Consider the following 27,453-nt stretch of genomic DNA (forward strand, 5'->3'; position numbering starts at 1 on the left):
CCCCGCTTGCCATCTGGGACTGGGTTAGAATATATGGGCTAGTCTTAGACGGGCTGCAGCTGTAGCATGGAATGACCATGGGTGCTATCCCAGAAAAAATAAAAATCATATGGGATAGGCACCAAAGAAAAAATTCTGGGTGGACTTCATAATTAGTCATATTTCTTCTAATATCAATCTTAAAAGATAAATCTAAAAATCAAAATTCATCCTACTAATAGAATCATTAATATCATAATTAAAAAAAAAAAAATATGATATTCTCTTTTTTCCTCATTTTCATAATATACTAAGTCAATACATACCTATAGATAAACTAACATATAATTTTTAGAATATGAAGTTCATTAGTACATAGTACACAGTCAGATGATACACACTTAATAAATTAATCATCTAGCAATCTAATATGTGCCTCAAAGTAGATTGACACATGATGTTCAGAATATTTTATTTATTAATACACACTACGTTGTATAATAAAATATTTATCGACTTCTGATACATGCTGTCATCTTCTTCAATATGCACCTATCAATAATTTTATACACACCTCTAGATAAATCAGTATATAATTTTAGAATATAAAATTTATAAATATATAATACACGATTAGATGATACACACTCAGTAAATTAGTCATCTAGCAATCCAATATATATCTCTAAATAAATTGATATACGATTTCCAAAACATTATATTCACTGTATACATTACATGATATGGTGATACATACTCATTGACTTTCTGATATATAATACAAAATTTTTTTATACCTACTTAACAACGATCCAATATACATATTTTCAAGTAAATCGATACACAATTTTTAGAATATACTTTTTACCTAGAGATATATATTAGATCACTATTATGTGTGTATTAAAGAAACTTACGGTATGTATTAGGAAGTCAATAAGTATGTATTACTGGCCCATATAGTATGTATGGATGAACATAATATTTCAAAAATTATGTATTAATTTACTTTGAATATATATTGGATTGCTAAATGACTAATTTACTAAGTATGTATCACTAAGTCATATATTGTATCTTCATGAACTTCATATTCTGTAAAATATGTATTGATTTATTTGAAAATATATATTAACTTAATTAATAATTAATTTATTTAGTATGTATCATCTGATCATGTAGTTTGTATTAGTAAAAAATGTGCTGAAAATAAAGAAGAAAGTGAGTGCCATATTTTTTTAATCACGAGGCTGACGACTCCATTAATAGAAAAGATTTTTAATTTTTAATTTTATTCTTTAAGATGGTTTTAAAAGAAATATTACGAATTATAAAGCCTGTCCCATAATTTTTTTTCTAATGCCTGCCCTATATGATTTTTGTTCTTGAAGAACCTGATTATTCATGCAATGTGAGATGGAGTAATATAGATGGTTGTGATTCTTCAATCTAAATGAATTGTTCATTTATTTCATAAATACATATCTAATTTTAAGAAATAAGAGGATGAAGTATAGCATATCATCTTAAATTAGGTGCAACATGATTAGTGTGGAGATACATGACCATACGCCATAGAGCTTCATGGAGAGATTCAGGAATTTAGATTTCATGCTAGAATTAAAACAAATAGATGTGAATTGATAATTAGCGGTTTGTTTAATACAAACAAGTTATTCACATGATGAGAGAATAATGTAATAAGTGAGTATTTATATCCTTGGCATTGTTCCTTACATCAACAACTTAAGGGACGCTTGGAATTAGAATTACAATTGAAACAAGTTAGAATGGAAATCAGAATGGCTATATCCTCTAATATATTTAGTTCGCGATCAAAGTTAGAATGAAGTTTGAATACTCAGAAAAAGATAGGGATTGGATTTGGGAAAATTAAGGTATTTCCATTCCATACTGAAATCAAAATAGAAATAAAACTTTCTCAACTAAATGGTTAGAACGGAAGTCACTCGTTCTTATCTTAGAGTCCAATTCTTTCCATCCAAATATACTCTTGATATCTTGATTTAAAAAAAAAATCTATCTCCTCAACATAACAAGATCTAGAATGGTTTTTATTTGGAAGGCAAGTGGGTCATTACAAATGGGAGATGTGGTATAGATGGCATGTTTCTTCAATTGGCACTTTTCTTTCATAGTGGGAGGTCATTGGTCCAAAAGGAGGAGGAGGAGGAGGCTGCCATCTTGAACAATAATTAGTCCATTATTACTAGATATCTAGACACTCATTTTTTTGTTCACTTTCTTTGAAGCAATATATCTGCAATGAGATAAAGAATGACATAGAATGGGTGAGTCTCCCACGCAGTGTTATACTTTCAAATTCCATTTGGGTCACCAAACACCACCTAAACTTAAGGTTGCCTGTAGCTTGGCTATCGGAATCAACGTGGATTTGAATGGTCTAAAGTGTGCATATAGGATCTAGCCTCACATTTATAGTGTTTATGATAAAAAAATAATAAAAAAATACTATAGTACTCTTTTATAATAGAATATTATAAAATATTAATATTTTTTTATATATTTTATTATTATTTAAAAAATATTTTATTATTATATATTTATTTTTTCTTCTTTCTTCCTCTGCCCGTGGCTTCTCCGCACCTCTCCCCCGCCCAGTGCCACCCGAAGCTCCTCTGTGCCTCCCGACCCTCCACCTATGGCTCTCCATCTCTTGCTGTCTATGCCTCTGTGCCGCCACCACCTCCGACTAGGCACCATGGCTCCTCTACGCACTCTCGTCTTCCTGCACACCACCTCCCCTTCGACGATCTGTGGCTTCTCCACGATTCCCCACACCCCCTCTGGAGCACGTGGCTAGTGGCTTCTCCTCCCCCCCCTCCACCATACCCCCTTAGGTGTGGCCTGTGGCTTCTCCTCTATGCGGGGTGCCTCATCTCCTACCGGTAGCCCATGACTTCTCCATTCTTCGTGGTTACCCCCAGTCCCCCATGCCTCCTCCACCTTCAGTGGCCCACGGAGAAGACGTTTATACACACACATACATACATAACAATCTTAATCTTTGAAATATTTATTGCACCGGTCATACATATTGGCACTGCAATTGGTTGAAATTCGAGTGATTCGTGTTTAATCTTATGGTCAAAAATAAATAAATAATAAAAAATTAAAATATTTTTTCAAACATCATAGTAAAATTTTAAAAAAAAAATAAAATTATAAAATACTATTCAACTCTTCGATCATACAACATAAACACTTGCCATTTTAGATAGTGCAAGACATCCATATTATTAGTATTAACTAATGATTTATCTAGAAATTATATTATTACGATGATTATCATATCTTAGAAATAAAAGTGATGATTTATTATTTTTTATTCATCAGATAAAGTACATTTTTGAAATTCAATTCTTCAACTTAGATTGAATAGTAAATCCTTTTTTTTTCCGTAAATGAGTATTTCTTATTAATGTACCTGAACCGTCAAGGATACAGGCTATGTTTCCACAAAACAAGCTTGCAGGCCATGAACAGAACCGGGCCAAATTACAAACACTAAGATCCCAAAATTTGATGCCATAATAGATAGAAACCATTAAACTATAATACAGAGCAAAGTAGAAAACAGTATTGAGAAGTTTGAACAAAATCGGGCGCTGGAGTTTAGAGCGTTATATGTGAGAGCAAGTACAGAGCAACCTTTTAAGCCACTGACTTTTGTATCCAAAGAATCAAAAGCAATCTACTTGTCTCCCAGAGAAGGATAAAATTGACACATAAAGGGGTTATAAGCAAGATGACCGGCTGTTATTAAGTAGTAGATGGCCAAAAGAGAACTCCACAGCATAAACAAAGTAAAGGAGTATGGAGCAACCCACACAGTATCATTAGGCCACGCACCGAAAATTGATATGAATACCTATCGAAGTGAGAATAATAGGAAAACTTCATTGATGAGCACAACAGCATATCAGAAAAAAAACCATATGAAATGAAGTAGCCAGTGTAGATAATCCTGAAACAAGAGCCTCTTTAATAGACTCAGCATGAAGACATTGTAAGACCAATACCATATAGAAGCCATGTAAGGAAAATGATGCTTTGGAACCCAATTTGTATTGAAGCTTATAAGTGAAGGCATAAGATCTACTCTATCAATTTGCGAAGGAAAAAGCACGATGCCATAACAGTTGTACGACTTTTGAGCCTGCACCTGTGTAATGGAACGAGAAGTTTGGGGCTAAAAAAACCATTCAAAGTATTCTTGCTGAAAGAGTTGTAAGAATAAGAATTGAACATCAGTAAGTATAAAACTTGCAAGAGAAAGACAATAAAACATGTTAGAGATAATATTTCATTCTTCCTTTTTTCTTTTTTTTTTTTCTGCTGGAGATTTTTTATTTTTCTTATTTTCTTTTTCTTTTCTTTTTTTTGTCCTTTCTTTTCTTATCATATCAGGCACCCTTTCTTCCTTTAACGGATAATGTTTCATTACACCCGCCAACGAGCATGTAGAGCCTTCCATTTAGTGTTGAAGAAGTCTAATCTAACTTCTCGAATTTTCTTAAAATTTTGATTGAATATCCCATTGTTGTTATGAATTCCTGGCATTGGAGCTTGCCTTCCCCTCCCCAATGAAGAAGCGTCATCCCTCCAGATAAATGACAACCCCATGAGAAGAGAATGCTCATTCAAGGTGGTGGAACTCCTGTGGATGCAAAAGTAAAGTCCTTGCAATGTTAGAAAATACGTCTCAAGATTTGGTTTACATTGAGCTTACAACGAAGTCCAGAATGAAAAATAAAATCCAACGAGCTCAAAAACAGTACAAACGGAGTCCATACGGAAGAGATACGCACGAAAGAGGATGGTACGGAGCACGAGGTGGTGACGGCCGGCGGCGGGCCGACGGGGACCGACAGAGCGCCACCGAGCCCGGTGGAGATGCACGCGCATACACACGCACACAGCCCAGCTTGCGGGAGGGCCCAGCACGGGCCCGTGCAGCCCAAGCGCAGGCGCACACATGGGCCGGCCTAGTGTGCACGGGGCGCTCAGGCCCAACGCTCGCACGATCCACTGTAGATCGCGGGGCGCTGGTGGCTCATGGAAGTCGTATGGATCGAAATCACAATCCACGCACGGTTCAAGGCTGGATTATACGATTCGACAGTCCGGATTGCAACCGATCGCGATCAGATGGTTGAGGATGGATCCGGGCCAAATCAAGCATAATCAGAGAGTATTTTGCACGATCGGATGGCTCTAGTGTGAGCTGGTCACGATCTGATGGCTACGGATGATTCTAGACTTGATTGGGACTTTGTTTCCTACTAAAATGATGTTTTTGTGATTCTGAAGTCTATATAGCTCCGATTGACGAACCGTTTATTGCGTTGGAGAGCTGGTGACATCCTGAAGGTGCAGAAATGCTTCAACAGAGATTTCAGAGAGCTTTTGTGAGGATTTTGAAATTTTTTTTTGAGAGACTTTTGTATAAGGATTGAGTGGTGAGTTTCTCTTGTATTGATTTTATTTTATTCTCTCATAGTAAAGTTTGCACGCCCCGTAGAGATAGGCTTGAGGCCGATCCACATATTTGTATTGTATTTCTTATTTTGTTTCTTCTTTCTTTCTGCTGCATCGTGTGGTACCGGATCCTGGTGGTGCAACAATTGATATCAGAATAAGGTGGTGCCAGAGCGTAGGTTGCAGCGGTGGTGAACAAGATAAAAGATGGAGAAGACAAGCACAATTAAGGTGAAGATCAACAGGTTTGATGGAAATAGCAGTTTTTTCTTATGGTAGGTAAGAGTGAAAAACGTGCTCATCTAGTAAAGGTTGATCGATGCTCTTTTGTGCGATGAGAAGCCAACCACCGTAGAGATGTAGGATTGAAGGCGGCTCCAGATGCAGGCGGTGAGTACGATCTGTTTATACCTAGCAGATGAGGTGGTGATCTATGTGCTTGGCGAGACTTCTCCGACGATGCTGTGATCGAAGCTCGAAGAGTTGTACATGGTGAAATCTCTCACCAATATCTTTTTTTTCTAGAGGCAGTTCTACCAGCTGCAGATGACTGAGGGACAGAGCATGCAGAAGCATCTCAGCCATTTCCAAAAGATCTTCACCGACCTCCTCAGCGTTGGCGAGAAAGTTGAGGAGAAGACCAGGGCCCTGGTCTTGCTAGCATCACTCCCTTCTTTGTATGAGTCTTTGGTGACTGCTCTTCTAGTGGGGAAGAGCACCATCAAGATAGATGAGGTCACCGCGGTGATTCTCCAGAATGAGGTTCTCAGGAGGGAGAATCCAGCTTCGAGTTCAGGCGGTAGCTCAACTTTAGTGGTTTATGGAGGAGCAAAAGGTGGCAGACAAGGCGACAGGAGATCACGATGAGGGCGGTCCAAGTCCAGGATGAGAGACTTGAGTAAGACCAGATGTTACCGGTGTGACGAGTTGGGACATCTAGCTAGAGATTGCTCTCAACTCAGGGATTGAACGAGGGCTACTGCAGCGACGGTCAGTAGCGACTCAAAGGGTGATGTCCTAGAGATATCTGATGAGGTATCTACTTCTTTCCAGCAGTGGATTTTAGATTCTGCATGCATCTATCATGTATGTTGCAGAGAAGAGCAGTTTGACTCTCTGAAGAGTAATGAGGGCACTATTTATCTGTCGGATAGATCGAGCTATGCGATCTGAGGCATCGGGATGGTCAGCTGGAGGACATATGATGGTGCAGTAAGAAGATTGGGGGAGGTCCGATATATATCCGATTTCAGGTAGAATCTTATCTCACTGAACAGACTGGATTCGAGAGGCTACAGGACCGTAGCTGATGAAGGAATCCTGAAGGTGCTGCACGGTGATAGGATTGTTCTATAGGGAAAGAAGAATATAGGAGAACATTACTACCTGCAGGGAGCCCAGTGCGAGGTGGAACCAGGAGGAGCCCAGAGCGAGATGAAGCTCCAGGTGGAGGTGGATCAAGCACGAGACAGGAGACTCGAGAGGACGAGAGGCGACGTCGCAGGATGAGATTTCTATTACTGTAGGATGATACCCTGAGCAAATCTTTGGTCAAAGTAGACACAACCCATGATGAAGGTGGGATCGAGTGGCCTGGCTTGACTTCCACGTTTGTCCATCCTTGAGACAGCAGGCATGCCCCAGGATATGGGGGTAAAATGGATCACAGACTCTTAGAGATAGATAGAGACCGAATATTGAGTTGAGATGAAGATTATTAGAAAATACGCCTCAAGATTCAGTTCACATTGAGCCCACAGCGAGGTCCAGGATGAAAAACGAAGTCCAACAAGCCTAAGAACAGCCCAAACGGAGTCCAAACAAAGGAGATATGCGCGAAAGAGGGCGACACGGTGCATGAGGCGGCGACGGCCGCGGTGGGCTGGCAGGTACCGACGAAGCGCCGCCGAGCCCTGCGAAGACGCACGCCCATGCAGGCACGCACGGTCCAGTGCGCAGGCGAGCCCAGTGCGGGCCCGTGCAGGCAGGCCCAGTGCGGGCGCACGCGTGGGCTGGCCCAACGTGCACGGGGCGCCCAGGCCCAGAGCTTGCGCGGTCCACCATGGACCGTGGGGCGATGGCAGCTCATGGGAGCTGCGTGGACTGAAGTCGCGGTCCACACACGGTTCAGGGGCTGGATTGCACGATCCGATAGCCCAGATCGCAGCCAATTATGATCGGACGGCTGAGAACGAATTCGGATCAGATCAGGCATGATCAGAGGGTGTTTTGCATGATCGAATGGCTTTGATGCGAGCTGATCACGATCGGACGGCCACAAATGATTTTAGGCTTGATTGGGACTCTGTTTCCTATTGAAACGATATTTTTGTGATTCTGGAGTCTATATAGCTCCGATTGACGAACTGTTTGTTACGTTGGAGAGCTAGTAACATTCTAGAGGTGCAGAAAAGCTTCAACAGAGGTTTCAGAGAGCTTTTATAAGGGTTTTAAGATTTTTTTTAAGAGACTCTTATATAAGAGTTGAGTGGTGAGTTCTTCTTGTATTGATTTTATTTTATTCTCCCATAGTAAAATTTGTATGTTCTGTAAAGATAGGCTTGAGGCCGATCTACATATTTGTATTATATTTTTTATTTTTTTTTATTTTTTTTTGCTGCACCGTGTGGTATCGGATCTTGATGGCGCAAGGGAAATCATATCTAGTGTACCATAGTGGAAAGCCGTGCTCATTATTTGAGTCCCTAGGGTAAGTTGTAGACAATATCTGAGTAGAATAGGTATTTCACTGAACAATCAACAATGTATCATAGGACAAAACAGCAGAATGAGCCACCGGTTGTCGAAGAAGATATATTCCCATAGGATCCTGATTAGGAAAAAAAACTTGAAGCAGTCACAATAGACCTGACATCCTCATCTAGAGTTTTGTATGTTTTCATTTCCTTTCTCTAATTATTTTTTCTTTCCTTTCCTGTTGATCCAACTTTTTTATCCTCCCTGTATTGAAACACCTCTTTGTGGATCACATACCACGAAATTTGAAATTATTGTTATGATTTCTTTTACCACACAAAAACTTTTCATTCATAAGCATATGGTTTAGATGATAGTGAAGGTAGGAACAGCAATAGTAAGCACAACTGAGACGGTAAAGAAAGCAAAGCCAGAGGGGCCCATAAAGGCATGAAAGAAGTAGGTCAAGAAGAAAGCCTCTAAGGCCTCTCTTCCCATTACTTTGAAGTTGGTGCTCCCTCAACTTAAGGATATATGAATATTCCTGCATATTAACCATGATTAGTAATTCAAACAGGCAATACAGAGCAAAATCTAAACCCTGCTTATCCACTGACAGCAAGAAGATTATGAAATCGAGAGTAAGAGATAGATATTTGCTCAGAATTCTCCTAATTGGCTGAAAGAAATTTTGAGTAGATCTGAAGAAGAGCATCTGCAGGCCAAAACAAGCAATATAGTCATATAGAGTATAACAATAAGCAAAGCATATTAAAAGAATTTGCCAATAGATATCAACAACAGATCTCCGAGGTTATTTTGTATATCGAACCCTATAAGCATCAGCTTGTAAGAGAACCTACCACGAGAGTCCATACCAGCCTCAGAAGACCAAGAGAAATCTCATGCAAAGCCTTATTTGCCCTGAAGTCTGCAACTTGGTCAACTTCTCTATAGGTATGCGTGATTTTATGAAAAAATCCAGCAGATTTCCAATGATACAAATCTTTAACATACGGAATATGGTAGAGACCATTGACTGTATGATTGTAGAACCATGATACCATAGTAGCAGAGTCTCCTTCTAGCCAAGTAAGAGAAGCATGAAATTCTAAGATGGCACCTGGACCCCATACCATGGAACAAGTAACTCCGCAAAAGAAACAGAAACATTTGAAATTAACTTACCCCTAGCCCGAAGCAAGATAGCTTCATGATTTCGAATGACATATCCAACTGCCATCTTATCCTCAGCAACATATGCATCAAAGTTAATTTTTATAAACCCAATGGAGGGAGTAGCCAGGACACTAATGGGTTTGACAAAAGGAAGAATTTTTTGTAATTGGCTACCCTAGAGCCGCTACAGGGCATGGTAATGAAGGACCTGAAGGCCATCATGGTCGTTAGCAAAGACAGGAGCCCTGTAAAATATGAGTAGGAGTCATCTGATTGTTATCAAAGATATGCTCATTTCGAGCCCATCAAAGCATCCAAGCTGCATATGCAAAGTGATTTCTGCTCATTCGCAACCAAGGCATCAGATAGATGGTCCATCAATACGGCTGTGAATTAGGGCAAAAATTCAAATGGTACATGTAGCTTATTTGTGTCAAAATATTGTGAAAAATATAGTGAATAATAGTACGAGTTCTCTATTGATTTGTGCATAAATCACAAAACCGTACAGTTACAGAAATAATATTACAGTGCTCAAGCAAAGCTTTACACGGAAGTTTTTTCCAAATCAGTTTCCAAATAAATGTTTTAACTTGTGGAGGAATTTTTAAAGACCAGATCCAACCAAAACTAACCTGGGGAGGTTGAGTATTATTGGAAATAGGCAGATTCTTCATGTCTTGTAAGGAGACATGCATAGTTTGTATGAACCCCATACTAATTAATCCGATCAAAAACCTTGAGACACAGGAATAATAGTAATGAGCTTGATTAGATCATTTAAAAAATTGGCAAGATTCTGGATATCCCAAGTTCTGTTAGAAGTAATAAAATTATGAACATACATATTCAGGTTAAGATTTTTCATGTTTACGTAGGTTGGCGAGACCATTATGAGTATAGTTATAATTTAAGAGTCTTTAACACATTAATCAACTTATCGGAACCTACAGGCCATTGGATCTGAAACTTCAACTGAGACCCAACCTTAGATATCTTCCTCCAAATAATGGAAGCTCTCCTATGACAATTGTACTGAAACCAAGATCCGTAGAAATGATACTTGGCTTTAACCGCTAGCCTAAGGGAATAGTAAACCGTTTAGCAGACAATAAAATGATCGAACAATGTCTTTTTTTTTTTCCCTATTATTTTCTATTATTTCCCTTCAATACACATAAAATTAACCATCTTAACAATAAGTAGCTTATTTTGAATATTTCTTGTATTTGATCCCTTTGATCAAACCATACGTTAGTCTAATTGGAACTCCATGTGAGCCAGGTATCATCTAAGTCAGATTCATTGATTTCCCATGGATTTTTTGTGGAAATATCGTCTTCAGTCTCATCACTCGGATGCTCATCTCACTCCTCTTGACCAAAAGATGCAAGAAAACAAAAAAGGACAAGCATGATGATCAAAGATAGTCTTCATAGCATAAACTCCAAGGGTTCAAATATTCCCCCGTATGTCATACTCCTCAATGAATTTCCCACTGATAAAGGCACACAATTTGCTAAATGTCAAACGTTCCACCTAGCAGCTGCATGGCCTCCGCCAGTCGCTTACGAGGTTGCAATACGTGGCAACTTAAAACTACTTATCTCAAAGACATTGCAACCCCATCCATTCCAGCATATCTTCTTCTTTGCCTACCAAAGAAATATTGTTTTCATTTATTTATTAGAGCTAGATGTTTCCACATCAAAATTCCATCGTCACACGCACGTGAGTCTAGTCCACCTTTTTTTTTTTTGGTTAAAGTAGTCTGCTCTCCGACTCCGCCTCGTATCTTACACGGCAACTTAGGAAATGGATGTATCTTTCGCGCGAAAAATGATCGATCTTCTTTCGCGACGTCGCCCGTCGGATCTCGCTCCGCATAGATCTCAAAGCAATGCAAAAGGCATCCATCCATATGCGCAGATCTCGAAGCAACCAATTCGCGATCCAACGGCCGATGCGCCAAAGGAGGGTGAATCGTTCTTTCGCTCGAAAGATACAACCCCGTCTTCTCTCCAACCAGGCTGTTCCCCGTCGTTGATGCTAATTTTGGAGAGAGCAACAGCTGGAATCCGCAGCCCGGCAAATTGGACGACGTCAAAAGGCCACGGGCCCCAACCACGACCCCGGGCCCCACACCTTCTGGAACCGTCGAACGCTCCCGCCAATCAGCGGCGCGGTTCCGAGGGTTGGATCTCATCGCTGACCTCATCTCCCCCAACCTCACCGGCAGATGCGATCGGACCAGGGGAGGTGGAGACATTCTTGCCATCGGCGTGTTTATTAAATCTCTGGAATCCCGTGCACCAAATTTTGGCTTGGTTCTAGAAGTCTTTTGACAGCAAAGAGAAAAGTATTTCTTTTTGTTTTTAACTGCGCTAGAAAATGATGAATGGAGGAGTGTTATGGTGACACAGAGACTTTTGCATAAAGATTAATGCAAGTGCCATACCATTGTGATCGCTGTCTTCACTACTGCTTTCTATTACATCATGTTTAGGTTACTAGTCAATGAAGCAATCAAAATTTTATGTATTAGATGTTTCACTTTTTGATGTAAGATTTTTGTCAATGTAGCACTTTTTTCTTGAATATAGTATAGAGATGGCGGAAATTCCAAATATTGACTTAGGAGATTGAAGACCAAAGCTTTTTATGGGTTGGATTGGATTCCACTGTCTTTCCAATCAATATCATAAATTGAATATTGTCAATAAGTAAATTTACACCTGCATCAACCCTTATCTTAATTATCCAAAATTAATTATACGTGTATACAATGTAATGAAATGTATTATTTTTATTGGTGCAAGTTTTGAAAAAACACTAATAAAAGTTCAGATATTGCTCCAATGACATATAAAGGAAGATTCGGAGAATGCAACTAGGGTTGTATATAACAATCCTTGCCAAACTTCAAGTAGATAAATTACATATGCAATGAGATACCAAACTAAATACATATTTTTTTTATTTTCATAATAATGGCAATAATTCCAATAACAATTTTATCAACAAGTCTCAATCCAATGATTTGGCACCATTTTATAGTGTAAGATGTCCAAAACTTGGGATACAACTAGAATGGGTAAGATTCATTACATGGACTTAGATAAAGTAGTAAAAATAAGATAAAATTTAAATTTTCACAAGGACTACACTTGAGGCATTACTTGAATCATGACCTTTTTTACTCTTGCCTCTCTTGAGCTTCTCCACTCAAGTGCTTAAGTTATTAGAATTTGATGTATAATGACATAAAGAAATCATGGATGTATGTGCCTTAAATACTTAAAATATTTTAATTATTTAGACATATGAACTTTAAAAATATATTTCCACATTCAAGTGAATAATTTCCATTATTTTCTCCTCGAAAGATAGCAAGAACTTAAGAAAGAAAAACGAATTCCTATTAAAAGGAGTTCTGATAGCCGGTGAAGACTTGAGAATCAGACTTTTATCATCATCACATGAAATGAATCAAGGCCTTTCGCATTATCCACATAGACAAAAAAAAAAAAATGAAGCCATTAAGGAATATTGCAAGGATGTAAAGCCAAACCAAACAGACTCATAAAGTAGATACAGCATTAAATCGTCAATGAAGAAACATATATAATAACTTGTGGAGCGACGACAGAGACATTCAACGCATCTCTCTTATTCCTGTGGCCCTGGTAGAAAGGTAAAAGGGCAATTTCCAGCATGACGAAGCCATCAAGCGTGAATTGACGTCCTCAGTCGTCAAATAGAAGGACAAGCAGGGGATTGGCTGTTGCTGAATGCTAAAGCCACCTCCCCTGGTTCCTCCCTCTTTCCTTTTTTTCCAAAGCGAAAATTAATCAAACGGGCCCCGGGCACCTTCCCCCCATCCCCGAGCCATTCAAATACCTCTACCCTCTCCCTCCCATGGACCAGCCAAAGCCTCGTGCCTTCCACAACCACCACCACCACCGATAAGAAACCAAAACACCATCCTCTTATTAGAAGAACCTTTCGAAAGTTGGAGAGAATCCCTCCCCTTTGTCCTCCTCTTGTTCTTCTATGGTGACCGGAGGCCACCTCCCACTTAACGAGAACGACTCGCAAGACATGGTCATCTTCGAGGCTCTTCGAGAGGCCTCAGCGGTGACCACCGCGGTCACCGCGCCGTCCCCTGCAGCGGCGGCGGGCGATGCGGGGTCCATCCGGAAGCGCATCGAGCCAACCGGGCGCGTCGGGAAGAACCACTACCGGGGAGTGAGGCGGCGGCCGTGGGGGAAATACGCCGCGGAGATTCGCGACTCTTCGCGGCACGGCGCACGCCTGTGGCTCGGGACGTTCAACACGGCGGAAGAGGCGGCCCGGGCGTATGACCGCGCCGCTTTCCGGATGCGGGGCGCCAAAGCGATGCTGAATTTCCCGCCGCCACTCGCGATGGGCGGCGGCGGCGGCGTTGTCGCGGCGCCGGGCGGGGGTGGGGTGGTGGTGCTTCAGGATCTGGGGCCGGATTACCTGGAGAGATTGCTTCGGGCTTCTGAAGTGGGTGAAGGTGCAAGTGAGTGTTCCCAGTCGGCAATTCAGTACCGTTTGATGTCCCAGTGAAGCCTGGTGATTGGGTGAAGCTATTGTGATATCTGGACTCAATTTATCCAGGTTAGGATGGAGAGGAGTTCTTGCTGAGCTATGTAATAGAAAATGTTACTAATTAAGATGGACATGGCTTTGATAATGGACAAAATTCCAAAGATCACGTATAAAACACCATTTATCGATTAAATATAGATATTGGTGATTAACCGAGAGGAAGGCAAGTCCAACCAGCATCATTGGTCTGGCCATGTACCGCATCAATTCCGAACTACTGTGTCGGTCTAGTAAATTGAGTGGAGATCTGGCAAGCAATTGATAAAGATCACCAATGTATTCTTGATTGTTCCAAGGGCTTTATGTGGTACATGCCTGATAGGATAGGATATTGCCCACTCTGCTCCTTACTTCTTTTGGAATTCATAAAATTAGTGAATCATGTTGTTCGATCATTCTTCTCCATTTGCATATATTATTTTTTTAAAAAATACTGCAATAATCCTCAATCTCTCTCTTTCTAATTATTCTATCTATACCCGTGACAAGCAAGCATATTCTCGAGTATATGGGCAGGTTTGTAATTCCCCAGCACTATTTCACCGATCCTTGTCGGTCCCTCTGGTTACGTTCCTCTTCCTTTAATATTTTAATTTTTGTTAAAATATGGATATTTTAAGATACATCATCTTAAGTTCTTAGTGCAGATTGTATCCAGTCTAGCATAAAGAGGTTGGTTGACGATATGGACTAACCACTAGCATGCGATGAAATACAAATTGGATGAGTAGAAGCTAGGAAGAAGGACAAGCTACCACACAATAATGAAAACATGGGACCTATCATTAACCATACAATATATAGGTTATCAATGTATGCTTAGATTGCATTCTAATGCAAGGGCCAAATCTTATCAGATGGGCAATGCTAAATCCATCACTAGCAATGATGCCCAAGTAGTGCTAAACCACTTGAAATATTGCCTACAGGTGGTTTAACCACCGGGAAAGTTAACTTCACCCCACTCACAATTAGTTTTGTGCTAACTGCTAATTTTGTCTTCTAAAGATATCTTGTAATAATTTGCATCCATTTGCTTACCAATCAAGAGGTTTCAGATTCAAGATGAGGAGGATTATTCATATTTTAAGTCTAAAAGTAAATTGTGCTTTTTGGAGCATTATGGATGATTAGTAGATATATAAGGAGTGCAGAGTAGGTGGGATTGTTTTGCTAATTTTATATAGAGAAGACAGGAAAAAAAAAAAAAAAAGTGTAAGCTTCTTTGGGGTGGATAAATACTTTGGATATCGATATCATTAAAGAAAAGGATTTCCAACCCAGATATTTTGCATGAAGAGTTTTCTGGAGTGCATCAAATTGACTTGAGGTAGTGGGTATACCTCTCTGCCTACCAACCATAAATTTTGCATTTGAATTTTGGATGGGGAACCCTCACGTGATAGTCCTACATAATTCTAGCATCGTTTTTTTTTTTTTTTTTTTCCATTTATTTAAGAAAAAATCTAAGACGGACTCAAAGTTTTATTTTCATATTTTAAGAAGCCGAGCCCATATGCAACTTGGCCACGTGTACGTGGGGCCTATATGCTTCTACCTCCTCCAATAGGAAGCTCGTTGCAGCGGAAGCGTTGCACGAGCTGATGCGACGAACAACAGCCGGAAACAAATAGCCCAGGCGTCAACGGGTGCGGTCTGCCGGCCCGCAAAAATGGGAACGAGAGGCCTCCTCTCCCTCGTTCCCGCCTGCCTCCTCGTCGCCTCCTCCCTCGTCGCCTCCTCTCCTCTTCTTGGCGTCTCCCCGCAAGGTAAACCTGTGTCCCCGTTCCGAACGATCCGACCGTCCGTTTCTGATCCGACGCATCTTTTTTTTTTTTTAATTTCATTTTTCAATTCGTCTGACCGATTTCTATATAAATAATCGGGAAATTGTAGACGAGAAGTATTTCGCGGTCGCGGGGGCGGTGATCGCGTGCAAGGACGGGTCGAGAACCTTCTCGAGGGATCGCCTCAACGACGGCTACTGCGATTGCCTCGACGGAACCGACGAACCCGGTGAGAGCTAAAACCCACCCAAAACCCCTAATCCACTTCATGTGGTGTCGACAAGCCTTGGATCGATTTTCTTCCTTTTTTTTTTCCCGTCAGAGGTAATTAGGAAGATCTAACAAGTTATTTTATGTGATTCATCTGTGAAATGCGTAATGGATGCAAGAATTATTGATGTCCATCTTTAGTTGTCTTCATTTAGGAATTTTTGTATTTCCATATTCATCATAGCTGTTTGGTGCTTGAAACTTGAAACTACTACTACCAGTCAGTTCCATCTCAGTATTGTGCATGCGCCTGCTATGGACCTTGAGATTTTTCATCCTTAAATGTTCCATTTGTATGAGTCGTCATTATATCACTGCTATATGTCGTGAAGAAGTTTGGTTTTTAGATATTACGTAGGTCGGGTGACTTTTGCACACTCAATTATCTTTGTTAGGTGCCATGTAAAAGATTCTAGATTCTAGAAATCTGCCCTAATTGACCTAGTGAAAAAGTTGGTTGCTTGTTACTTGGCTTTCTAAAGATTTATGGTGTTAAAAGAGATCTTAAGTTGACCTTGATGGTATGGTTGACCATTTGGCATGTAGTTATAACACCTGGATGGTTTCGGTACGAACTGTTTAGTGCAGTTAAGAAGATTTATTTGATTAAAGAAGGTTGCTTATGCTTGCTTTCATCAGAGAGACAACTCTTTTGGATTGATATGCAACTTGAATGGAGAAAACCCCTGCCAAGTGAAAACGCAACGCATTGATTCATCATTATGAAGTGGTCCAAGATTGTTGCAAGCTTGGTGATGTTAAGTTTTTGAGTAGTTTATTTATAGTTGATTCATATTGCAACGGTGTGTTGGCCTTTATGTTATGGCCACATTCCATTTTTGGATATTACCTCATGCATGTTCATGTTCCCTTGCATATTTAAATCATTACAAAATTATCCAAAAAGTTGTGATGTCAAGGCTCATTAAAAGGCAGCCCAGGAGTCATAGTCTAAGAGCCATCGAACAGTCATCTAGAATAGTCAGAAGGTAATGCTACTACCAGGACTAATATTACATATCTTCATCCCAAATCCAAATCCTGATTCACCCAGAAAAGTTCCTTTTAAGGAGGGGGGACATATACATGTGGTGCTTTACCTCTTATGAAGGTCACTTTGGGTGCTAAACTGCTTCACTGGTTTTTTTGAGTATACATCTCATTTGTCATGGTCATACCATTGTTGAAGATGTCATTCATTTTTCAGAAGGCTCACCCAACCTTTTTCCCATCTCCACTTTCTGTTGTCTTGAACATAAATCATCTATGCAGCAGCAAACAAGAATGAATTTTGTGTTTCATTATGAACTTTACTATTACAATCCATGACTTCTTTTGCATGAGCCAGCAACCTTGCGAAAAAGGAAAACGTATGCAAACTAAGGTAAATGGGTACCACCTTTCTTGGGAAAGTCTAATTATACTGTTACCAAACAAAGGGCTTATCCTGATTAGTAGTGTCAGTGCTACTTAAGTAGATAGTGTATGGAAGTAAACCTGCTTATGTTTTATATCTTTGGGATCGTGTATTAATATGCCAAATCCATGAAGAAAGAGACAAATTCTATTTTGAACATCTTTTAATAAAACATGTTGATAAATTTAAGGGATTTAGATGAGTTAAAAAATCTGTCTATTATTTACATTACCTTTAAAACTTAAGCTTATTTTTTTTGCTCGGAAGTGGCCACAACCTCTCTTGATTTTCTGTTGCATCCACTTACTGAATGCTTCTTCTCTATCTTGTTTTGTGCTGCAGGAACTTCTGCTTGTCCTCAAAGCAAATTCTACTGTAGGAATATAGGAGATACACCTCATTTCTTGTTTTCATCTCAGGTTAATGATCATATCTGTGGTAAGTAATGTGTATAAAGGTCTTTTGTGTAAACATCATTCCTATAGGAGATCTTCAATGCTGCCTTCTTATATTCATTACTTGTTAACATAGCATATGATTGCTTTCCGTTTTGTTGGCATTTTGCTTTTGATTTTCATTTTCTGATCAATATCAGATAATTCGTTTGTCTCTAGATTGTTGTGATGGAAGTGATGAATATGATACTGGGATGAACTGTCCAAACACATGCCTCAAAGATCAGAATGTTTCTGAAAATAGAAGTGGTGACCATGATGCAGAAGCAACAAAAATGAACAACAGTGACATACAGGAAACAAAAAATAGAGTTGATTTGGATGACTTAGTCCAAAAGTTAAAAGGTAAACCTTTAAGCGCTAATGAAGGAATCTAATGTGGTAAAAGAATGGCTATGATATTTAATTGGCCTTGCTATTTATTCACAGGATTGAAATTACTTATAATGATACAAGTGGGTTCTGCAATGTGTATAATGGCCTTTTGCCTGTTCTATCGGTGCACTAGATCTCGAAGGAGACACTATTTGAGGGGAATTAATAAGCCTGCAAATTCAGTAGTCTTTGCTGTGTTGTGAGCAATTTATGGTGTAATGTCTTTTTTTTTTAATAATATATCTCACGGATAAAGAAAAGTATTTGTAAATTCTATTTAGGTGTGTCTAAAATATTGCAGGCTCTTATGAATCACAAATCACTTCTGAAACTTTTCTTTGACATGGTGGCAGCATGTATGATTAGCTTGTAATGTAATGTGGAATTTGGCCCTTTCAGTAGTATCCAGTTCTGAGATGATGTTACAAAGTAATAGATGAAATAGAATATGTTGTCAGGTAGAAGGATATCTCCAATCTTGGGATATAAACCATCAGATTGGAATAGGAAGTATTATATACTTATATCATTATACATACATACATATATACATACATACATACATAATTGGGGTTGCAATTGTCTCTTACTTTTTGGTCTTAAATTTCTGCCTATTGTTCGCATAGAAGGGAATATCATTTGCTCTCAATTTTCTTTATGAGGAAGTCCTTTTTGCCAGAAATGCTCATCTAGTCCTCATATGCAACAAAGGATTATCCTGTTTAATTTTGTTGGATTAGTTTGTTGAAACTTCTTGACTTTAAATTTGCTTGCCGATGATTAGTATAAAGCACAAATTGAAGGTAGCGAAATGGAATTGCAAAAGATTGTTTGATGTAAACACCAATTATGGTCCCTTTTATAATCATGTGTACATTTTGCTATTGTTAAATGCTTCTAGTTTCTTTCTTATCATCTGGTTATCAGCAGCTTGTATATATGAAATATATTGGTCTCATTAGTAATCAAGCATCATACTTAGACTAACTGAGCATCCTGAAGTATTATGTGGAAACCCTGTTATCAAATCCTCGCATCGTTAAACATAAACCCTGTTTTCCTCTCTCTCTCTCTCTCTCTCTCTCTCTCTCCACCAATTTGCTCTCTTCCTGTCTGTTGATTACATATAACGATGACATTAAATTTGTTTTAAAAAGGACCAGACTAACTGGCCAGACATGATTGGTTGCTATCCTTCTACCATACACCCATGTACAACCATCGTTATGTTATAAACTTGTAATTTTTTTTTTAACCATAGAGTGGCAGGTTAGCAAAAATACCAGTTCTCTATGTTCGGTAGAGTTTTAAGGAGTACAGAACAGTCTCTACGCTTCTCATAAAGATATTAACTGCTACATGCTTGAGCACAAAAAGAGCAATAACACATGCTTGCTCTCTTCAAATCCAGTAGATTTTTTGTATACATCCTGTAAGCATTACTTCACAAAATGTACATGACACAGCTGTATATGAATTCTCATTCATTATCCTACCTACAACATTTTGTGAGCCTTGTTCTGTATTACAAAGAAGACAATAAACTTTCTAAATCATCGCTGCCAAGGTCTTATAACTCCACAACATCTACTTTATTGCGGACTATCCCTTTGATGCCGCTATTCCTCTTCCCTGCTGGTGTTTCAGCTCGAACCTCATCATAGATGTCCCATTCCCTTGTTGTTCTCTTTCTTGGGCCATAATTTGTCCCAGCACAGCCATACACTGGGCAAGCAGTGCCACTCGTGGTGCATGCCAAGGCCTGTTTAAGGTGAGCATCTTCAGAAGCCTTGGCAACTGCCTCCATGGGGAAATTGAGGTGAGCTTGTGGTCCTCTCATTCGCAAAGCAGCTTTGTCATATGCAAGGGCAGCTTCTTCTGCAGTATTGAAAGTTCCGAGCCAAACCCTGATCCCTTTCCTTGAGGTGTCCCTTATCTCTGCTGCAAATTTTCCCCATGGTCGCCTTCTCACCCCTCTAAAATGCTTGGGAGTAACCCTTTCTGCTGCTAAAGTCTTTGGTGTTGAAGATGAGCAAGCATGGTATCCTGAATCATGAGTGGTAGTTTCACAGTTATTTGAGGCTATAATTCCATTGAGCAGTTCATCCCAGATTTCAGCTCCCATAGATATCCATCTGCCAAGGCTTGGAAGCCTCTGTAGGACTGCCAGATTTCCTTCCCCTCCTTCCAGACAAGGCATTTCGTTCCAGTCTCGGGAGTCTGCAGACTTCTTGTTGGGTTCATCATTAGAACTGCAGCTTTCTGGGGCATTGCCAGCGAAGAAACTAGCCCACACATTTTCCAGGAGCCTATCATTTGCTTCACACCTCTCCAATTCATTGGTCATGGTGATGGCGGAGATCTAGAAGAGCATGTTTTGGAATAAAACACAGCCAATTGGAGAAGGGAGGTTTGGTGTTTGGATTACCGTGATGTTATATAGAGTTGCCAGCAGTTGAACAGCGCAAAGCTTTGGCTCAGCCTATGGACAAGAGAACCTGTAAGAAACTTGGGTTCCAAGCTGAAGAACCCTTATCTTGTGTGTATGTGTGGACTCCATATATTATCAGGTAATCATTATGCCAATAGGTGATGATTATAAAATTATATGGTTGACTTCTTTTGTTGTAGCAACCTTTCTTGTTCTCTTTTTACATATTAGTTCACCATATTAGAAACCAGTATAAAGTGTCTAGCATCTTTATTGACATGGGAAGGCTGTTGAGTTTTCTTTCAGTGTGTGATGGACTCACATCTAAACTAATCCTGATGGCTCAAGTTTGATAGCTATAAAGGTACCTTCTCATCTTTTTGATATATGATTTTCTTCTTCCTGCATCAACAAGCTGCCTTTTGGAAATAGATAAAATGAGAGAGTATAGGGGTTCATGACCAGTTCCTTGTGGGTTACCTTCTCCTATGGATGCATACTGAATCCTTGCTTTTGAAGCCTTCTCAATGCTGCTATTCTCTCAGGATATCCATTCTACGTTCTTAGCTTTTGTTGTGACGAGTGTCCTATTCTACTATGTTTGTTTTTAAAGTGTATCATATTTGATAACATTATATCTGGAGTAGGCAAAACCAAGGAACAGGATAGCACCCGGAATTTTATACATGAAAAGCTGCTGATCTTCCAATCTGTGGTCTTACCTAGCCTGAACATCTTTATTAATTCTAGATAACCATGAGATGGAGGTTTTGTGGAGGTTTAAGTTTTCTACTGAGCCAAAAAAAAAAGTATTAGGTATTGCAAACATTAGAAGGAAGAAGGGAGCTCATGTGAGAAGCGTAGCAGTGAAGGAAGCCACAAGCGCTTCTCCACATTATTCAGCCATGACCAGTAGGAAGGAATACTTGGCGCTTTGGCAATGGATATAATAATGCTTGTAGTAGTGGATACGCTTTCAGATTCAATGCATGAGGATGTCTTAGTAATGTGTCACCCTTGAAATTGTTGTCCTCAGAGCTTTCAAGAGTGAAGAGAGAATGTTTGGTGGTTTGGTGTTTAGATTGGGGTTTCCACTTTGTTATTTTTCAAAACTTTTGCTTGTTTGCTTGGCAAGAAGTAAAAGGCTGTGAGATGGGGAAGCCAGCCTTGGAAGCTACGGGTCTGGTGAGCTGGGAAGAATTCTAAGTTCTGACCATCGGTTTTGAACAGTCCGCTGGATAAATTGCATTTTGCTCTCCTCTTTCATCTGCAATTTTGGTGTGTGAAAGTGGTGCAATTGGTGTCAATTAGAGTTTCCATTTTTTAGGTTGAAAGGCTAGAAACTGAATCGTCTCCTGGTTAACAACATAAATGGTAGCAATTTATCTTGGGCCACTCCAGCTTTGATCATAAACTTTACGATTTTATCCTTACAATCAATGTGGAACTAATGATGTTCTCCTTTCTATACTACAATATAAATTCTCAGTCAAGAGAAAATCTATGCATGAAAGAAAAGTCCTATAATTGCAGGAATGATTCCTTATCTGATGCGCTGTTGCGGCCAAGGGTTCATAGTTCGGTACATGAGGTATTGTTTGCTTTGATCCATGGGTCTTATAATTTTGTCTTTCAAAAAGCATCTCATAGAAGAGAGGAAGTCTCATTCTCTATAAGGTAGAGTTTCCTTTGACTCAGAACCAACGTGGGATTAAAGATGTTATTCTCCTGCAGCATATCCTAATTAAGTTTTTTTCACTTATCATCCCTCCGTTTGTTTTATTAGAAAATTAACAATATGCCAAAGTGGATTAAAATTAACAAGACTCTGCTTACCCAAAAAATTAACAAGACTCGAAATCATGAGCAAAGCAGGGAAACCAGCCTTCCCTTATAAAGATACAAAAACCTCCAAAGAAAACAACTGGATGGCTCCAACCCAAAGATGCCAAGATCCAAAGCAATAACAGCACTAGTGAAACGTGACGTACAATCGAGACTTCAACCATATCCATCCTAACCACCACATTAACTCCATCTTTGAGGCCAGGAGAAAAATAAATGGTCTCAAAATCTTAGAATTTAAAGGGAGGAGTCTGATTGCCCCCGGGAGCATATGGAGCTGGTCCAAGGACAACAGCTTGCGAGCTAACCTTAAACCAGTTGGGCCGAGCTGGGCTTGTACTAAGAATCAAAGGCTAGTTCTCGCCTACCAGTACAACTTAACCTAACGTATCTCAAATCATCGACAACATGGCAACGGCAACAAATCATGAAACAAAAATCTATATGGCTATCTAAGTATGGTCTTACTTCCAGCAATCCAGCTAGATGCCTATCATTATGTTCTACCCTAGAATACATGCATAACAAAATATGTGTCTGTAGTTCCCATTCACTGGTCCAAACAGAAAAGTTATGTTTGGTTTTGATTAATTATTCATTTAGTGATCATATGGTGGCTAGGTAATTAATCGCGATAACATATTAAATTTTATTTGCAAGCAGCTGAGATTGGACATTTTAAAACGCGATACACTGCGAGGATTGTCAATTTGGGGCTACCCAAATAACATCGCAGGTGAAGCCAAGATCCGGAGGAGAAAAGAAACAGCAAAATAGAGTACTAATGGGAACATGTTCAAGGGAGAGTTGAAAATACATATTTTATCATTTCTTTTCATTTTATTCTCAATGATTCTCGGCAACTTTGTGGACGTCAGAGTCATTCAACCAGATTCAAATTTTGTAGTTGGACAGACATACTGCGGCAACAACTCTGTTTAAACCTAGTTTGCTTATTAAATTGCAGTTAATGGTGACATGCTCCGTGCTCTATGGAAAGAGCATGAATCGGTGCTTGTGGTTTAGCTCAAGTGACCATGGGCTAGCAAGAATAGATCAAGTCAGCAATTTATTCTGGGCCTTGCATGCCTAGATGCTCAATTGTGACATGCTCGATCTCAAGATATGTACTCTAGGTGCAATTAAGCATAATTAGATGATGTATTATGGTCATAAATGAGACAAACCGAGTTTTTAGCTGCTAGAGCTTGGGTTGGCTAAAAGCAGTATTTGATCTTGAGTGGAGTTGTAACCAGCCTTCACTATACCAAGATTCAATTTTGATAAACTTTCTTAGACCTTTGTCATGCAAGCCTAAAAAGTCTGGGCTTAAATAGCTGGCATCATATTCCAAACATCTGAAAATACTACCAGTAGTTGATGAATATGGTCAATCACATATCAATAATGTGAAACTAAAATCACGCAATGCATTGACAGACATACATATAGATGACCATGTCCATGAATTTTTTTAGCTCTAAAGCTCGCGCCATCTTTCAACTTTTCCATCTAGAGCCGTAGGATATTTGTTACTTGGCTATAGTTAGAAACTATCGGTTAGATGATAAATAGTTAAAAATTATTGATATTAGTAAAATAATTAAAATTTGTAATTAGACAATTCTTATTATTTGTGAACGATAAATTACTTTATCATCTTATGAAATAAGATTGATATTATCCAATAATATTGAGATTGTGATAAATTTATAGAGGCATTGTATATTCCTTTAGATCTTGTAGCAATATAGCTAGAGTTGGGCATCGGATCGGACCGCTCATAGGTCGGCACGGCCCGCCAAGCACTGTAGCAGGCTGTGCCATGGTATGGCCCAATTCTAAGGGCGGGGCTGGGGTTTAGTGGCCCACGGCTCAGGCCCGGCATGGCTGGTAGGCCAGGCATGGCTCATGCCCAGGCCCGGCATAGCCTGCGTGCCAGCCTATATGGGCCTTGGCACGGTCCATTTGGCACGGCACGTTTTTAAAATTTTTATTTTAAAAAATAATTTTTATAAAATAAAATAGATTGGGGATAAATAAAAAAAAATAAGAGATATTGAATTTTTTTTTGTTTAAAAATCATCTTGTAATGATAGAGGATTTGACATAGACTCCTACTAGTTTATTAATATAAATCAAAATTATACAAAAGAGGAGGGGGGCTAGGCCTGACCTCTAGAATACAATAAGGGAGAGAGAAAAAAATAGATGTGAATTGTCTCAATAAATAAAAAGTAAAAATATAAAATTTTAAAAATTAAGAATTGAAAATAAATCTTACTAATTGTCTGTTATTTTCTGTCGTCCTCATCATTAGATCCAGTATCATGTCTTCCTTTATCCTGAAGTCTCCCTTCACATCCAGTCAATCTTTGAAGTAGAACAGCATTTCAATTATCTTGCCTGTCATCTTGCTCCTCTTTTCATCCAGAACGTGCCACTTGTACTAAAAGCTGATTCTGATGCTACTGTAGACATCGGTATAGCTAAAATATCACATGCAATTACAGACATAATAGGATATTGATTTTTCATACTCTTTCATCAGGCTAAACATTAAGATTTCTATTTATTTTCATCTAATACAGAAGAGATTTTATTTCGTAAATAAAATTTTAATTCGTTGCTTAAAGATGAAGAAGATGCAGATGAAGAAGATACATGTGAATGTCTCCTATATGTAAGGAATAATAAAATAGATGATGAATGAGAGTACTAGAAGTAGATTGTAAAGATGATGTGGATTGTCTAGATCCATGAATCTTTTATCATATAATGCAAAAATATCATAAAGTAGCTGAGTTATTTCAATTTTAGATGCTTCGAAATCATGATTCATATATTTATTGATTTCATCAAGTAAAATATATATGCACTTAATTTGATCTGTGAATCAAATATAGCAGCTAAGTTATACATGAGATATATCATGTCCTAATACTGATTTTATTTATTTTTTATTTCATAAATAATAGATATTAAAATATCATTATATCTATATTATGCAATTAACCATAAATTATATATGCTTGCTGTAAAAATACACAAGAGGTTGGAAAATAAATACTAGAAAGAGTATTTGTAGCATTATAAAAACTAACTAAATTTTTTTAAATTTTTTTAATCATTTTTAATCAAAATAAAGTATAATCAATAAATATTTATATATATATTTAATAAATTTTTGTATAGATATGCATCATGAATTATTGTATATATAGAGTTCTAACAGATAACTACATCAAATTTAAATTTTTTGAAATGTTTACCATGGTTTAGACATAATTATTTAAATTCTTGTAATCGTGCTCTTAAAGTATGAATAAAAAATACTGCATTCTTAATTTTTATAATTATATCTTAAACCATACACATTCTAACTTGAATAGAAAGATTCAAAATATGACATGTACATCTAATATGAAATAATTTTTCATTAAGAATAGGATGAAAAGAGTCCTTCAATAATTGGACACCTATATTATTATTAGATGCATTATCAAATGTAACAGATATAATTTTGTTACAATACCATATGTAGCTGCAGTTTGATAAATAGTATTAAAAATTTGTTGGCTAGAATGGAGATAATCAAAAAAATGAAAAGCAAAATATGCTTATTTAATTGTCAATCATTGTGATATAATAAGCAGTGATAAAAATAAAAGATATACTATGTATAGTTGCAGTCCATATATCAGAAGTTAATGATACTTGTGCATTTAAGGCAGAAAGAGTTCGAATCAAATTATCTTTCATTGCTAAGTAATTAGTCATACCTATTCTTCTAAATGTACGTCTACTAGTTCTCCTATAAGTAGCTTGTAAGACTAATTGAACATACTCTTCAAAATTTAAAGATTTATTTAAGTTAAAAGGTAATTCATCTCTAACTATCAATTTTATAAATATTTTTCTTTGATTTTTATGATTATAAGCAAAAGTTCTACAAGAGCACCCCCTTGTATATCAAGGGTACTTTGAAGATGAGAATCACTTATCCTATGAGACTCTTGATGTCTCTTCAAATGTCTGGTTCCTCCAGTACTGGCACAACTATATAATTTGATATATTTTTATATTTTATCTTATAAACTCCATCAACCAAAATTCTATCAAAATTATTCCATACAGTGCTAGTCCTCTTACGGGAAGAGGATCTAGCTTTGACAGAAGGAGTTTCAGAGGGAGTAGGAAGAGTTTCTTCCTCCTCAAAAATAAGAGAAATGCCGACATGTATGGTGGCAATGCTCTCATCATCATAAGTTGCCATCTAAACTGAGTAGAAGGTAAAAAAATAAAAATTAACCCATAATCAGCAAAAAAAAATTAAGTAGAGCCGAAGAGGAAGAAGAGGTAGGCGGAGAGTTGGAGAGCTGAAAGAGGAGAGTTGGGACATCGGAGAGTCGGATTTGTAGAGCCAAAGAGATAGATTGGAGTAGAGCCAAAGAGAGTAGAGTGGAGTAACCGAAGAGCTATCTCTTAAACTCTGACCTCCAAAAAGGGGACGCTTCCTCTTCTTATATAACTCTTGAATTACTAAACTATAATTGCTACTTGCTAAATATTAAATAGAAGAGAGAATAATTACTAAAAGAGAGAATACATAGGAGTAGAGAGCTTAGAAAGGAAGAGAATTGATTGGATGAATTGGTGTGGTGAGAATAAAAGAGGAGGGCCTTATTTATAGAAGTCCCAAAATTTTTATTTTTTCAAAATACCCCTCAATTTAGCCATTTTTTGGCTGTTGGATGGGTCAAAATGGTAAAAAAAAAAAAATTAGCCATTAGGATACCTTAAAAAATAAAAAAAATCTCAAATTAACCATTATGGGTCGTTTCTGGCTTGTTTGGACTC

At 38.3% G+C, this 27,453-nt stretch overlaps 3 protein-coding genes across 4 annotated transcripts; 2 read left to right on the top strand and 1 right to left on the bottom strand.

Moving 5' to 3' along the window:
* The first annotated feature begins 13,093 nt into the window (after positions 1-13,093).
* On the top strand, positions 13,094-14,408 carry LOC105047248 (pathogenesis-related genes transcriptional activator PTI5). The gene has a single exon (XM_010926083.4). It carries the CDS (start codon positions 13,432-13,434, stop codon positions 13,969-13,971), a length of 540 nt encoding a protein of 179 aa, XP_010924385.1. The 5' UTR covers positions 13,094-13,431; the 3' UTR covers positions 13,972-14,408.
* Positions 14,409-15,578: 1,170 nt separating this feature from the next.
* On the top strand, positions 15,579-18,715 carry LOC105047247 (glucosidase 2 subunit beta). Of its 2 annotated transcripts, XM_010926081.3 has the most exons (5): positions 15,579-15,782; positions 15,910-16,029; positions 17,830-17,925; positions 18,102-18,287; positions 18,372-18,715. In XM_010926081.3, exons 1-5 carry the CDS (start codon positions 15,686-15,688, stop codon positions 18,518-18,520), a joined length of 648 nt encoding a protein of 215 aa, XP_010924383.1. In that variant the 5' UTR covers positions 15,579-15,685; the 3' UTR covers positions 18,521-18,715. The 2 variants fall into 2 exon arrangements, with proteins under 2 accessions (XP_010924383.1, XP_029121018.1); XM_029265185.2 differs by lacking the exon at positions 17,830-17,925.
* Positions 18,716-19,887: 1,172 nt separating this feature from the next.
* On the bottom strand, positions 19,888-20,664 carry LOC105047246 (ethylene-response factor C3-like). The gene has a single exon (XM_010926080.4). It carries the CDS (start codon positions 20,662-20,664, stop codon positions 19,888-19,890), a length of 777 nt encoding a protein of 258 aa, XP_010924382.1.
* Between the last annotated feature and the right edge of the window lie 6,789 nt (positions 20,665-27,453).

The sequence above is a fragment of the Elaeis guineensis genome, chromosome 6 (genome assembly GCF_000442705.2).
Source record: "Elaeis guineensis isolate ETL-2024a chromosome 6, EG11, whole genome shotgun sequence".
NCBI classification, from domain to species: Eukaryota; Viridiplantae; Streptophyta; class Magnoliopsida; order Arecales; family Arecaceae; genus Elaeis; species Elaeis guineensis.

What these genes read in the sequence shown, in the direction of transcription:
- LOC105047248 (XM_010926083.4), top strand. Translation starts at nt 13,432, where the DNA reads ATGGTGACCGGAGGCCACCTCCCACTTAACGAGAACGACTCGCAAGAC.
- LOC105047246 (XM_010926080.4), bottom strand. Translation starts at nt 20,664, where the DNA reads ATGACCAATGAATTGGAGAGGTGTGAAGCAAATGATAGGCTCCTGGAA.
- LOC105047247 (XM_010926081.3), top strand. Translation starts at nt 15,686, where the DNA reads ATGGGAACGAGAGGCCTCCTCTCCCTCGTTCCCGCCTGCCTCCTCGTC. An exon ending in TCTTGGCGTCTCCCCGCAAG is followed by an intron (nt 15,783 to 15,909) that starts GTAAACCTGTGT and finishes GGGAAATTGTAG; the next exon opens with ACGAGAAGTATTTCGCGGTC. An exon ending in CTTAGTCCAAAAGTTAAAAG is followed by an intron (nt 18,288 to 18,371) that starts GTAAACCTTTAA and finishes ATTTATTCACAG; the next exon opens with GATTGAAATTACTTATAATG.